Raw genomic sequence first — 15038 nt, 5'->3', positions numbered from 1 at the left:
AAAAAAACCCCACAAACCCAACCAAACAAAAAAAACCAAACAGAAACAAAACCTAAAAATCAGTTAGCAGAATTGTTCAGAAGTGTTTATCTAGCTAAAAGACACCTGACTGAGTTTCTGTTAGGTCTACCTGTGTCTCCTCAAGTTTGAACTAACTGCAATCCCATTGAGTAAAGGGAATCAAGCCCAGTGTAAACTATAAGGTATTCTTCCTGATATACCAGCAGATAGTAAAAGGAGGTTTAGCCAGATCTTGGCTGTAGGGAGCCCAACTAAATACAACTTCAAATAGTTGTTTATACTCATTTAGTAGTAATGATAATTATTATTAGTGTTATTAAGACTGTGGTGTACTGTGTGTGATATTTTTGTCTTTGTCTGTGGACTTATTATGAGGGTTTCATTTCCTTAGGAGGAACATTAGTAATAACTGTGGACCACATTCTTGACTTTGTACTCATCCTGATGTTAAAAAAAGAGAAAGCACAGATTATGCTGGAACAGATCACATTTCCCTGAGCACATTCCTTATTTTTAATGTAATGTAAAAAAAAAAAAATTAGCAGTGTGGGTGAATTTTGTTCAAGCATCCAAGTTGCACAGGCACCATATTAAAGACTATGAGAACACAAAAAAAAAACTTCTGTGTATCTACATTATTTTTGCAATGACACAAGCAAGGGTTTACCAACATAGAGAGTGGCGAGGGTGAGCCAATGCAGAGAAAGGCAGAATTTTGCAAAATGTGTCTGTAGGTGGTGTTAATCGGGACAACTCAAAAGGCCGTTTATAACAGTTCCCAACATCCCTAGAGCTGTATTGGTTTGGTAAACCCCAGGGGTCCCATGTCGCACGATAGCACTTACCGTGCTTCGCCCTGCACTTGGGAAGGGGTGCCTCAGAGAGTGGTACCACTTGCACCAGTAAATGGCTAGTGGCTGCAGGGGTGCAATGTCTGCACCAGGGAAAGGAAAGTCTTACCACATCAGTTAGCACATGAATATTTCCTGGTTTTATTTTAGTTAAAACTTGAAGGAGGCATTGCATTTCAGGCAAGATATGGAGAAAACAAGACATTAATTTTCTGTTCTTTTTTTTTCCTTCAGTTTGAACCTAAAGGAGTTTTGTGCCGAGAAGCAGTGAATGACTGTGATATTGCAGAGAACTGCACAGGAAATTCCAGTCAGGTGATTTTTATATTTTCTACCCAAGAGATGAAAAAAACCTAACCTGTAGTCTCGCAATCACTATGAATGTTACTGTTTTGTATAGTAAGGTGTATAAAAATTGTATTAAGTGTGCTGATACTAAAAAAACAGCATGATGCTGAAGTAGTTTTCCAAATACTTTTGTTGTATAGTTTGCATCCATGCTTGACTGATCTGTGATCTATGAGTTATTTTCTCTTTCTGTAGTGTTCTCCTAATATTCATAAAATGGATGGATATTCGTGTGATAATCAGCAGGTAATTAGCACTTCAGTTTGTTTTATATTCTTTCTGCTTTTATAAATTGCTTTCTATGGATTTCGATATAAGATCTTTGGAAGTCACTTGGGACTGTTCTAACATTCCTGAGTTTTGGGTACTAGTCGTATTTTGGAGCTAAGCATTAAAATGAACAAAAAGTAGAATCACATACTAGTTGCCTCAATAGAAAGAATGTAACAGATCTGTACATTCAACAAATAGATGTTTTGGAAAATCAAGTGATTTGAAACTTTGTCTGTATATTTTCCTTCTTTCTAGGGTATTTGTTTTGGAGGAAGATGCAAAACCAGGGACCGGCAGTGTAAATATATCTGGGGTGAAAGTGAGTGGATGCTACTGCTTCTATGTTGGTTGTAATTCATGTGGCTTGAAAGATTAATTTAGCTAAGAAAAATTATGGGACACACGTATTCAGAACCATTAAAAACAGCTAGCAGTGTATGCCACTCCCCTTCTTCCCTCCTCATTTTGTCTTTCCATCTTTTCCAGCTCTTTCTCTAATGTTGGATAACTTAATGGTGATTTTTCTGGTCTTAGGTTTAAGTTCTCATTAATATACGCCTGGGGAGCATATGCACATATTTGTTGATTTATTTCTGTGGCTTATAGAGCAATAAACCCTGGTCAGTCTGAACAAAATTTTATAACAGTCCTATGGTGACAGCATAAACCTTTTCATTGAGAATGCTGTGCAGTTTCAGAGGCCACCTGCAGACCATAGTACTGCAGTTCACAGATTGGGAAGCTCTGCTTGCTTAAATAGCTCACCCCCATTTCCCAGGACCTGGCTTTTCAAAGTCTTCATCATCTTAGAAGAGATTTGTCTCTGTTTTCAGAAGTGACAGCTGCTGACAAGTACTGCTATGAGAAGCTGAATATTGAAGGGACTGAGAAAGGAAACTGTGGAAGAGACAAGGACTCTTGGATACAGTGCAATAAACAGTAAGTTAATCCATATGGAAAACAACTGGTATGAGAATTTTTATTCCTGATACAGTTCTTTGGCTAGGTCATAGAGGCTCAAAAAGCTTTCTTCTGCAGATCTTAGTGCAGGAAATTCTGAAGCTATCTGAGCTTTGGAAGCACTTAGACCAAAAGTTGTCCTAGGACTCTTGGTGAGGCTCAGCAGTGCAGAGGAAAGCAGCCAGTGGTTTCATGTCTCAGTGTGGTGTTCACCTTTTATGCCGTACCGTTGCATTGCCAGGTTGTGTTTGGTTTCCAGTATACTGTAACTTTTCCTATGTCCTGCAAATTGCTGCCTAAACCAGTGTTTAACATTCTGTATTTATGCAGTTGATTATTTCTGCCTATTTCTGAACCTTTTGCCAGTCATTGTGAAACTGCATCCTGGTGTTTCAGACGAGTTCTCCATTCTGTCAATGCCATTTGAATCATAGTCCTACCTACAGCTGAAGCAGTGTCTTTTTCAACCTTTCTGTGCAGATCTTATAGCCTTACTTTTGTTCCATTACAACTACGTGAGTAAAAATACTCAGTAATATGGGAGAGGCCAGACTCTTCTTTTCTGACACACATAAGTCTCTGCATATGAGTCGTAAAGTCCCTTCAACAGCTGAATTAGATTTGGTGTCTCTAGTTCACTTACATATGTGTCATATGAGAGTTGTTTTAAAGCCAGTATTTACTGATCTCCTTTATGGGCCAGTTATTATATCTTGATAGGATATTTTGATCAATTTTATGTGGCTTGTTCTTGACAGCTCCCTGCTTGCTATTGCTCAGAGCATTTTTGATAATACATCATAAAAAAGATTCTTTTCCCAGTCCAAGTTCAAAGGAAAATAATCTTCTTGGGAAACAAGGCATTATTTATGGGAGTTACTGTCAGTAGGAGGAAAGCAAGCAATGACAAACATGTTACAAAGCAAGTGAAGAAAAACACATTTTTTTGATTGTCCGTTTTCTTTGCCATGAGTTTATTTTGCCATGTTTATTCTCTCGATGCAGGGATGTGCTTTGTGGATACCTTCTGTGCTCCAATATATCCAGTGTGCCCAGACTTGGAGAACTTGATGGTGAAATCACATCGTCAATCCTGCAGTTTGGAAAAGTCTACAATTGCAGGTAATTAGAAATTGTGAGAACAGAGCACAGACAATTAGTATCCATCTTGCACAGAAAAGCAGCTTTCTCATTCCTAAGTGGAGAACAACTGTTTCCATTACTTTTTTTTCTATTAACACATAACCATTATTCTAGCTCAACTTATGTTAAGCTTCAGGAAATTGACCGCATGTGGGGAATGCAGCTGTTTTGCAGTCCACTCTATGTAGTGGTTAATTTTTCCTGTAGAGACATAATGCTCTACTCTGGCCTCTGAATTTTACATTCTTTAATATTTGTAAAGCACTTAATGTACTCAAATACTTAGACATATGCCTGCACTGCCAAAGATAACTGGCAGCTTAATACCTTGCCATATGTTAGCTGTATCACAATTATAGACCCGGTGTGTTCTTATAGCTTCACACAATTGTTAGATGTAATAAAATCCTACACAAGTAAACTCAGTGTTTTATCTAACAATGGCTCTTACACAGGAAAAATGGTCTTTGTTTTCACCATTACATTTGTTTGATGTAGATATACTGTGTTTTGGTTTGTTTCACATTAGGGCCAGTGAGATAAATTAGCCAACACTTACGCTTTCCTGGTCTTGGGCATTGTATAATGCAGACAGAAGGCAGCAGCCCAAAGCCCAGTTTCTCTCAAGCAGTCCCATGTAATCACAGCACAAGTCTCCAGGGTCCTCTTGGTTGTTTTGCAGTGGTGGCCATGTGAAGCTTGATGAGGAGACGGACCTGGGCTATGTGGAGAATGGGACGCCTTGTGGGCCAAACATGGTGTGCCTTGAGCATCGCTGCCTCCCCACCAAGGCCTTCAACTTCAGTACCTGTCCAGGCACCACAGACAGCCAGATTTGTTCAGGACACGGTGTATGTTCTTGTACTCCTTAATCGTTTTTTCCATTTTTGCTCAGTACCTGGCTTTGTGTACTATAATAGCTAGACCTTTCAGGAAGCCAGCAGCATGACTCTTGAAGTCTCTGAAGCTGGAGAAGCTTTTGGAAAGGAAAAGGGAAAAGGCACTTAAGTAAACATAATGCATAGCAGTCAAGACATCTTAAACAATGAGTCATAGTAAGTATGTATTAGTCTTACAAAAAAGTTATCAATTGATTCTTTCACTATCACTTCTGTTAACTTGATTGATATTTCCTCAGGCAATGTACTGGAGAATATAAAGTTATTATGAAATGAGAAACGGGTCTCTGTTCTTGCAGATGCTCTTTCTCATGCTCTCTTTATTGTGTCAACAGTCAAGAAGGTTCATAAAGTTGCTGGATTCTGAGAATTACTTTGCTCTAGAGAAGAGGGCAGTAAGCTGGCTCTTGGCTAGTGGCAGCTTCTCTGCTTGGTGCACAGTCCTGGCAAGTCGCCTTGCCCTGCAGACAGTTTGAAATAATGTCCAAGTCTTTATGGCTGAGCTGAGATCAAAGGAGTTGTTCTGTCATAATGTTTTTTGTCTTTTGCACTGCATTAGAACTCCCCTTTTAATTTGAAATTAACCACTTCATCATATTTTGAGAAAAAAAAAGTGATCGTTGAGGTTCAGTCTCCAACAGCACTTATAAATAGTTCTATTAAATATAGATTACATTAAAATACATGAATGTACATAGTACATATTATACAACTTTATATATAAAGTATAATAATAGATTTGATACATTTATATCTAATATATAAATTTATATTTGCTGTATATTTATAATGTTTTGAAAACTTTGCAGGCAAAATCAGGGCTGTATGACTGTCCCTGTACCATAGATACTAATTAGGGGACTAGATCAATTTTATGATTTTATTCTGAGCTGCACTTTTGGCTGCAGGTTTGTAGCAATGAAATAAAGTGTGTCTGTGACCGATTCTGGGGAGGAGAAGATTGCAGTTCTCACATCAAAGATGATCTATATTTTGATAGAGATGCTATCAATAAAGGTACGTTGTTATAATTTTTATCAGTAACTGGAAAGGCTTGGATTTGAGGATGGTTCATTGGGAGAAACTAGATCTCCTACTCTTTCAGTTAGCATACAACACGATGCACCATTAGGAGCCTCATTCCCATGCCTTCCTCAAACAGCAGAAGCACTCAGTGTCTGAATGAGGTCTCAGACCTGGGGCTGGGCGCAAGCGGTGTTGCTGACAAGCACTCATCCCACCTTTTAGGACTGGTACCAGTGTGTCCAGTTGTACCTTGTTTGTCCCGGTCATCTGAGTGGCCTTACAAAGTATATTAATAGATTAGGATGAGCAAAATGTTATTTGGACTTTTCATATATAAATAGAAAAGTAGTGTTACATGATTGGTTTTTATTTGTAGAGTAAATCTTTTATTACATAGCCAGTATGTGGAATGTTGGCACACATTTTTTGAGTGAAAATTTTTATTCATTTTAGGGTCATATACATGAGAAAGGTATGTTGTAGAAAAATGAGGATGTAAATGCCTTTTATTATAAATCCTTGTTAGGAGACAGCTTTACCATCTTCCAGAATGTCTTTTTTTGGTTAGTTTATTCAGCTGTGGAAAGGATTTAAGCAAACCCAAACAGTCACTTTTATTCCAATGTAAGCATGTATTTGCCAGGCAGCTTATAAGGATATAAGCTACAGCAGTTTAATATTGATAACATTATGTTGGTATACCTGGCACAATTTTCTCATGTAGCAAGTGTTCAGTTAAGGGAAACAGACACAAAGGTCAAAGCTTGATTTATGAATGATCTTTTTATGTCCATGCTATACTTCAAGATTATATCACTGGCTGCAGTTAATCAGCCTAGTGCAAATTGTCCAAGCAAGCTTTTGAAAGACAGTGCATTTACTGGTTTTGTATATTTTTCTTCTAAAACCTTATGTATTTTTCCCCTTTCTTGTGTTTCCAGGTGTTGTTAGCACAAATATAATAATAGGGGCTATTGCTGGCACCATTTTAGTGTTGGCTCTCGTTTTAGGAATAACTGGTTGGGGTTACAAGTAAGTAAATTGTGTTTTTTCTTGATATGGTTAAAAATACATTTATTCCATCTGATGTCTAATTATAAGAACAATTCAAGCATAATCTTAAAAATCCAGATTTTATTTGGATTATATTTATACAGTGACATTTTTATTTTATTAGCATTTTTCAGGTAATTCTTACATGTGTATGTGCTTTTGGAGAGCTTGATCCAGGTTTGAAATTTATTTCCTTCTTAGTTATTTAATTTTTTGTAGATGATCAGGTTGTGATTTTACGGTATCTGACAAAGGAAATACAAGAATATAGTCTCACTCAATTATAAATCTTTCCTAATGATGAAGTAAATTTAGCAAGATTAGCCTTCAGTCAGTCAGTAAAGCATTTAACCATAGGCTTCCTTAAACAGATGTTTATATTCAGTCATCTTAACCTGAAATTATTTCAGGCACTTTTTTCAGTAAGAGAGAGATCTGTAGTTTGCAAATAAGGTGCAAGTTCTCCTGGTGTAGAGCTGTCAGTGTTCTGCTCACTAGGAGGCAAAAATGGATTATTTTAGCCTGACTGATCTTTTTCAGTTTTTCTCCTTTTGTGAATTTCTTCTAAAAACAGAGCATTTCAGATGTTTTGCATGTATTAAGAACAGGTTTAAGGTACTTACTTTGTCACCTGTATTTGGGTGAAACTGGCTCTTGAAGTCCTTCATCCACTGGTCCTTGGTGTGCTTGGTGGGCAGGGCAGGCTCACCCTGCAGGCACTGCTGTAGCTAGGACACAGCCCCAGTGGTTTGGCATAATGAGCCGGCACATCCTCTGCTGTTTTGTTAGGCTGAGGAATAGCTCCAATGCATAAGAAAAGAAGCATTTGGAAAAAAGCATGAAGGTTAGGATAGTAAAAAGGTAGGATATGCTCTCTTGGTGTATCACCCTTAGCTTCTGGCAGTATCTGAAAATCTGGACTTCTATTTTGAGTACAACTCCAAAAGTTAAGGGCTCATTTTGTGATCACACATTGCCAGTGGGATTAGTTTTTGGAGGCGGAGGGTGCACCTTTCACTAGCAGCTTCACAGTGAATAGACTTAAACTCATCATGAACTGCATCTCCAGCTCAGCACTGGCTTTAGCCATCCACATGAATATATTTTCCAAGTTTATTCTGATTTAGTATGATTATTTCAGAAGTGTTTTCTTTAGAAACATTTTGAGCAAAAATTTCGTTCTGCATACAGAATGGATGCTATATGGTTGGTATTTTTTTCCTTTTCTCTTTACATTTTTTTCTTTTACTGACCATGTATGCCTGCATACTCATAACTCATTCTTCTTTTTTTCTCTTCTCTTTGTATGGAAAGAAACTACAGAAGGCAGAGGTATGTGATAAAAGTAATGGAATGTATATTAGAAAGCTCTGAAAATAGCTGTACTTCTCTCTTGCTCATTTATATGTTATAAAGAAATTGATGAATTACCATATTTTAAAGAATATTTGCTTGTATATATGAAATTGGTATTTATAAGTGTATTGCTTGAAATCCTGATTTCACTGAACTCAGTAGCAAAAATAATGTTTACTTATGAGGTAGACAATCTTATTTAGGAAAACAGGAGAATATTTCCAATAAGAGAGAATGAAAATCTGCTATTAGAGATGAAAGTGTTCTTGGGAGGCTGAGAATTGAATAATTAATATTAACATGATGTTTGGGAGCCTTCTGAGACAAATTCATGCCTGGAGCTTCTTTGCAGTTAAAAATACAATGCAGTTAAATTGCTATGCAACTGAAGAACCCATTTTTTCGTGCCACCCTGCTTGATTGATTTGTAGCTAAAGCACGGTACTGTCTTCAGCACAGAGCTGGGCTTTCACCGTTTTAAGCTTGTGGCCAAAACCCAAGCAGTTTCTAGTGACTTGGGTTTGGCTCCTGGAAGACCATCTCCCTTTGATCAGTCATCTGCCTGACAGATGGGTCTTCTCGGAAGGACTTGACTCCTTCCTCTCCCAGTGCCCCCAAATAAGAGTTTTTCACAAATTCCCCTGTTTTCTGCCTGTATCACTGCCTCCTGGTCCAAGCTGCTGCTTTGTTTGTTGCTGCTGCTACCCATTGTGCTTGTTCTCCATTCCCCCTGCCTGTGTAGTGCTTTCTCTGCCAGACTCAAAACACTTGAAAAAAGCGGAAAAGCACTGCCAAGTGCTGGTTGTGTACTATAAGGTCAGATAGGTGGCAGGAACAGGAAGAAGATGAAGCTATTGAAGTCAAGCCTTACGGAGAGGTTGGTGGGTAGGAAATGTCACCCGGCACAAGGGAGGCAGCATTTCAGGGTTTGGTGCTGCTTAGTGGAACATGATGTATTGGTAAACGCAGACTAACATTGCCATCTTGTCACTCTACTGTGGATGCTTCAGTGTTGGCTGAGGACAGAGCAGCTAAAACCTTGAAATACAGAAGGAGACTGCCCCATGCATGTTTGCATTGGAGTCTTAGGGAATCTAACTTTCTCAAATTCCCTCATCTCCAGAAATCAGTATATGGACAGGGAGCTGTGAGGATGCAGTCAGTCTGCAGCTGTGTCTGTCAGCACGGGCAGAGTGAAAACCAGCATAAGCAAGCTGAGGCTTTTGAAGGTGATGGAGGATATTTCATAGTTGGTAGAGATATTTAATAATTAAATCTCCATGCAGAAAATGAAGTTCCGTGGGCTGACTTCTAAATAGAATAATTCTGGATATGTACAAGGAGTATTCCATAAAAACAGATTTCCAGTGGAGTCTCCAGAGTGTCCTTGTTTTTTTCTTTTCCTAATAGTTTATGGTTACTCCTTAAAGATGAAAACAAGACATTGAGGTATTTCTGAGTGTTATATAAGGAATGATATTTGGTATTGCTAAGCAATGGAAACGTGTCAACTGAAAGTAATAAAAAGAGCCAATTAGCAAGAATTCTGCCGGCTGGGATAGTGAGGCTTAAATGGCACAGCTACATGGGAGAAGTTATCTCTGATGGTGTAGTGATAGAACAGTTTGCTGGAGGAACTCTGGGGAGCAGAGCTGCCCACACTGAGTGAACTCTCAACACAGACATGTATCAGCTGAGGAATGGGACAGGAACTGAAACTGAGAGGTGTTAGAGGAGATGGTATGGAAGTACTGCGTTACGCTAATGATTACTGTGCCTTGTAATGGAGTATTTTAAATACTTTAGGAGCATTAGAAATTCAGATATGGAATGAAGAGAGCCCTGTTCAGGTCTGTAGTTGGACACAATTTGACTGTGAATGAATCTTCTGATACATGTGCATCTTAATAGGGTAGACAAAAAGGCCTTGGGAAGTGCAAGGCTGAATAGATAATGAAGTTGCTGGTATTATGATACAGACAACTGTCAAAGTAGCTACTTGTACTAGGGAGGATTTTTCAACTTGATGGAAGTGTAACTGGAATATTTGCATGGCAGTTTTTCTGCTGGCGATGAATTCATTATCTGCAAAAAACATTGCACAGCTTGATTAGGACTTTCGAAAGCATAGATGCTTTTATGCGCCATAACCAAGCTTCTGGTACTGGAAGGGGATAAACTACTGTCAGATATGTAGGGCATTATTTTTGTATGTTTTGGCAGATTGAGTCTACTGAGGTAGCTGAGAACCTCTGACACTGGTGTTATTCCCCATGCACAAGAAAACAGTTAAATGAGGTTTTTCTCCTCCTGAGGTTTAAACAATTCAATCAGTTGCTATTCTTGAATTCAGTAATGATCGCAAAAATTAAATGGAAAGGATCTACCTCAGAAGGAAAAAAACATTCACTTTTCCTGAGCTCCTTTTTGATGCAGGCATGTTATTCAGCTCAGGCTGCAGCGCTTGTACTGTACCTGGGGATGCTTTTTGCAATGAGCGCAGTGGGCTATTTTGAATGTCTGATCATGGTTATTTGTCTCAAGAACCACAAACTTCAAAAATTGTGATTTATCAGTGAAATGTTCCTTGTTTTCCCTTACCAAAACAACACAATCCACTTTTCTGCACATATCAGAAGCATGTGGGAGTTTTCTGTCCAGATGGTTGAATTACTTATTAATAGGATTATTGTGTGTGGTTAATGGGTTTCCTCAAGGATCGCTATCCTTGCCTCTCGTTCTTTTAAACTAATGTTTGTGCATGTTTGTGTGTGTGCTGGTGCCTGTCACATTTTCTGACTCTACGATGTTTATTATACTTTAGACAAATACCCCAGGGAGATTATGTAAAAAAGCCTGGAGAGGCCGACTCTTTTTATAGCGACATGCCTCCTGGAGTCAGCACAAACTCTGCATCTAGTTCTAAGAAGAGGTCTGCTTTTCTGTCGCATTTTCAGATTTCTACCTGTTCCATCACCCATTATTCCATTAGTCAGAACATTTCATTGTTTTGCAGCAGGTTTGATTCTTTCTTCTTTCTTTGTGGAATATTTGAAGTGGCATCCTTTGTGCTTTGATTACTGATTTTTCCCTGATGCTCTGAGCTATTTACTACAATTAGGCCAGAATAAACAAGTTTTCCATGCAAACCGATTTTCAGTTAATCAAATTTTTGTCATCTCTGTGCTTGAGATTTATTTTCAAGTAGACTGTAATAATAATTGCTGGTTTAAAAAAAAAAAATTAAATAAAAGCTCCACAACTTTCTTATACATGGTCATGTAATCAAAGAAAAGGAACACCGTCTTGCTTCAATAATAAACGTAAAATGTTCAATATAAATGTAATTTTTCTATTTTTATGTGTCAGTGTCATTAAGTCACTGAGTTGAACTGGGTAATACTCTTGCTGTCTCACATTAAAGATGACGGTACTTGCATTTTATTCCACTTACTAAACTAATATACTAAATGGTGACCAACTGTTATCTTAGAAGATAATTCTACAAAGACTTCCTGTAGTTTTGTGCTTGCTTTTACAAGTAACCAAGGAGGGCGTTAGATTTTGCCCTTGATCAGATTTCACAAACTCTGGTATTGTTCCAGTTACATAAAAAAAAAAAAGGGACAACATTTTAAAATGGAAAATCATTGAAAAGCATTGAGAGTGGTTTGTAATTGCTAAGGTCATTAGGTCACGATGCTCACTGTCCCTCTGCAGTTAGAGATCCTTTAATTATGAAAATCTCCAGCTAGCACTTTAAAACAATTTACAGGAAGCACTGTGTCATGGGAGGGATAGACAATCCTGAACTGCTTCATAAGACAACTGCAATTCAGTTCTCAGTAACTTACTGATCAGCTTATAACCACACAGCTGATGAAGCCATTTTCTTTGTTGTTATTTCAAAGAAAGTAGAGAGAAATGTATGGAAGGGATACACTTGCAGTAACATTTACTATTTGGGTATAGCAGCTTAATCTAATATGCAACTTCTGTCTATTATAATATGTTTTTAGGAAAACTTTAGCAGTGATTAATTAATGATTTCTAATTTTAAAATTCAGCTTTTCAGAAGTGTGAGTGGATAAAGTGTATTTTTTCAGGGAGCAAGCATTAATCTTAAATGATGCATTGTTTGTGTTGGAGAATCTTTTCTCATCTGGATAAATTTTGAGAAAAGCCTTGGGCGAGGAAGTTTTCATAGCTTTGTGTAAGCAGGTTCGAATACCAGTTAGGAAAAAAAAAGTTTCTTTTTCAATGAATGTCAGTTAATGTGTTTCTTCTTTCATTCAGTATCTGTGTTGCCTTTCATACTTCATTTCTTTCATGTGTCTCTGTTTATTATTTGTTCAGAAAAGCTAACGGTTTCTAAGGTCTGTCTGTACTAGAGAGTTTTGTTGTTCCCCACCACCAGTTCAGGTATGTTGTGCACTGTCAAGTCTGGAAAAGTCTGACAAATACTCCGTTAACGTTGTGGTGGAGCTGACATAGTCTTTCCATGCAACTCTTTGAATGACCGAAGTGCTATTTCCTGCCTTCCAAGCTGGTTTTGATTTGCTCTGTGTGCAGATAGGGGTGGTATCTCTTGCAAGATGTTAGAGTGACTGGGCTATTAGCTGCCTGGGTTTCTCCACGCTGGAAGGCACTATGAAGTGTTAGCTGGTATTCAGAGGATGTTCAAGGATTAAGACACAACTTTATGATAACCCTTGCTATTATGAAACACCAAACCCAGAATATAGCAAGACATTCATGAACCTGAAAACAGACCCTTGAGAAAATGTTTAAAAACTCTGTCAGTAGATCTGTTGCTTCTCAGACCTTTCGTGCTGTAATTCAGTTTGAATTGATGAAACCCTGGGCTTACTTCAGTGTGGTTGTGGTTTAGCCTGGTCTTCTGGAAACTGAAGAGCATCTCTGAGATGCTTGCCCTCCAAGGAAAGCAGAGGCTGAAAAATGCAAGAGTATCCAAACTTAGAAACAACAGAAATAGTTCCTTTAAGCAAAAATTCTTTGTGATAAATAAGACATCTATTCTGACCTGTTTTCTGCTTCCTCTTGTTTTCTTCTCTTTTGGAAATAATTGTAGATCTCTGGCAAAGAGCTCAGCTGCAGCTGTAGTTCAGCAGGAGGGAGCCTGTTGCAAAATCCCACATGTTGAGCACCACCACCACCACACACACCTCTAGCTCCCAGAGGGAATACAAAAGGAAAGAAAAATTTAGGTTTGCCCCAAGCACCTAGATACAATGACTGGTGTTTTGGCTTTGAGTTTAGCATTAGAAATGCATAATGCAGTGACTGGCGGACAAAACATAGTAAAAATTCAAAATTGGCAAACATGAGTTATCCCTCCTCCACTGGAGCTACCAACTGTGGGTGGGAGCATGCTCATCACAGATTCCCGAGCCCCTGAGGCTGGTAGCAGTGGGGTGAGGGAAGCAGTCCAGGCTTTCCTACACAGGGAAGGAGTGGGTAGCTTGCAGGCAGGATATGCTTGACGGTGAGATAAAAAAACCTTGAGGTGAGCACAGTTGGAAGAGCATCTTCCAGCCATGAACTGGGGCAGAGCTGCAAACCCAGAGGAAATCTGGTGTGTGCTGGTGTTTGTGCTTTCCACAGCAGACATGCAAGAAGGCAGTGCTGAAGTGTGGCTCTTGAACATGGGCACACCAAACTGCTGCAGGGACAGCTGTGAAGTGTAACTGCAGCATTTAACAGAACTCCTGGAGGCTCTGCTAGTGCAGACAGACCTTAGGCTGTGTTGTGTCACTGGCCTCGGGAATGTGACCCTCTGAACCGCTGAGCTAACACTGATGTGAGACAACACCCTTAACAATAACCGCATCTGAGCCCTCCTATTCCAGGTCAAATGGATTATCTCATTCCTGGAGTGAAAGGATCCCAGACACAAAACATATTTCAGACATTTGTGAAAATGGGAGGCCTAGGAGTAATTCTTGGCAAGGTAAGTGTGAACCTCTGTGCTAGCCACAGTGGAAACCAGCCTCTGCACCATTGCTGCTCTGCTGAAAGTTTAGCTGATCTTAGGACAGCATCATGCCCCCTTAAAATTGTGCTAATTGTTATTAACCTGAAATGAAGATTTAGCAGCACCCTACACAACTACTTTTTTTACACAATGCTTTGTGATGCGGAAATGACATTTCTTCCATTCCTCTAGTGTGAGCTAACATGAAAAAGAGAAGGAAGTCTACTCACACTCTTGCCAGCTTCTGTGATTTTGTCAGGAAGTGTTTAGTATTCTTCTCGAAGTGTAGTGATTTTCTCAAATGGAAGCTGAAATTAAGGAGTTTATCGCTCTGCACAGCTGCAGTGAAAATTAGAGAAAGATCATCAAAGTTTCAGGTTTAGCTGGTCTGAGGTAAATCAAGAGGGACTGACCTGTGACTTTTAAATGGTTAAAGCTAATAAGGTAATGACTCTTTTGCTGGGGATGCAAAAAGAATATACAGCTTGGCATGGGATGCAGGTGAGTTTCAAGTTGTTTTACTGTCTGTCTTTATCCTTTCATTTCTTTCAGGTAATATAGGAGGAAACAGAAAGAAAGTCAGAGGCAAAAGATTTAGGCCACGGTCTAATTCAACTGAGTAAGTCTGAACTTATAAAAGCAAAGCCAAAAAATACAGTTTTCATATTTGTGTTTTGTAGAAGGAGATTAAGAGTACTGAGAAGTAGACAGCTGCATTATTGCTCTGTGGCCCATTCTGTATGATGATTGCTAAATCTGGTAAATGGTTTGGTTAATGTATTTCAACCTCTTTTTATGTATTCTTTAAAAATTAACTATCAATTTTCTTTTTTATGTAGGCTTCCTCCCAGTCGTTCCCATAGCAATTCCCAATGATGGTGGCAGCCTGCACCATCACTTCAGGCTTTTGTCTACAGTAAACTGCCATTGCTGAGTGTATCCTGGTTCAATACTGAATTTCTGATAACTTCTTTCCTACCATTGTCTTCACCTTGGGTTGGGCCATTGCAGAGTTAGAGATTTATATCTCTGCGTACCTGCCTGGAGGTTTTAGGAGAGATACCAGTCTGCTCTGAGGGTACCCTGAAGTTCCTGTTTTTTTAAACAAATTTC

At 38.8% G+C, this 15038-nt stretch overlaps 1 protein-coding gene across 5 annotated transcripts in view; it reads left to right on the top strand.

The window, feature by feature from the left end:
* Positions 1-15038, top strand: part of ADAM22 (ADAM metallopeptidase domain 22) — a 136822-nt gene that overhangs the window by 99793 nt on the left and 21991 nt on the right. Inside the window, exons 18-29 of one of the 5 annotated variants that reach the window (XM_065666431.1) lie at positions 1107-1187; positions 1416-1466; positions 1749-1812; positions 2327-2432; positions 3459-3575; positions 4279-4447; positions 5404-5512; positions 6463-6553; positions 7889-7906; positions 10755-10862; positions 13801-13901; positions 14478-14544. In XM_065666431.1, coding sequence (XP_065522503.1) covers positions 1107-1187; positions 1416-1466; positions 1749-1812; positions 2327-2432; positions 3459-3575; positions 4279-4447; positions 5404-5512; positions 6463-6553; positions 7889-7906; positions 10755-10862; positions 13801-13901; positions 14478-14544 — 1082 coding nt within the window. Of the gene's footprint in view, positions 1-1106; positions 1188-1415; positions 1467-1748; positions 1813-2326; positions 2433-3458; positions 3576-4278; positions 4448-5403; positions 5513-6462; positions 6554-7888; positions 7907-10754; positions 10950-13800; positions 13902-14477; positions 14549-15038 lie in introns of those variants that run through there. The other 4 variants (XM_065666435.1, XM_065666433.1, XM_065666432.1 and 1 more) reach the window with 4 other exon arrangements.

Source organism: Lathamus discolor, chromosome 2, assembly GCF_037157495.1.
Source record: "Lathamus discolor isolate bLatDis1 chromosome 2, bLatDis1.hap1, whole genome shotgun sequence".
NCBI classification, from domain to species: Eukaryota; Metazoa; Chordata; class Aves; order Psittaciformes; family Psittacidae; genus Lathamus; species Lathamus discolor.
The sequence above is the reverse complement of the archived record's forward strand: the minus strand, read 5'-3'. Positions and strand labels throughout refer to the sequence as shown.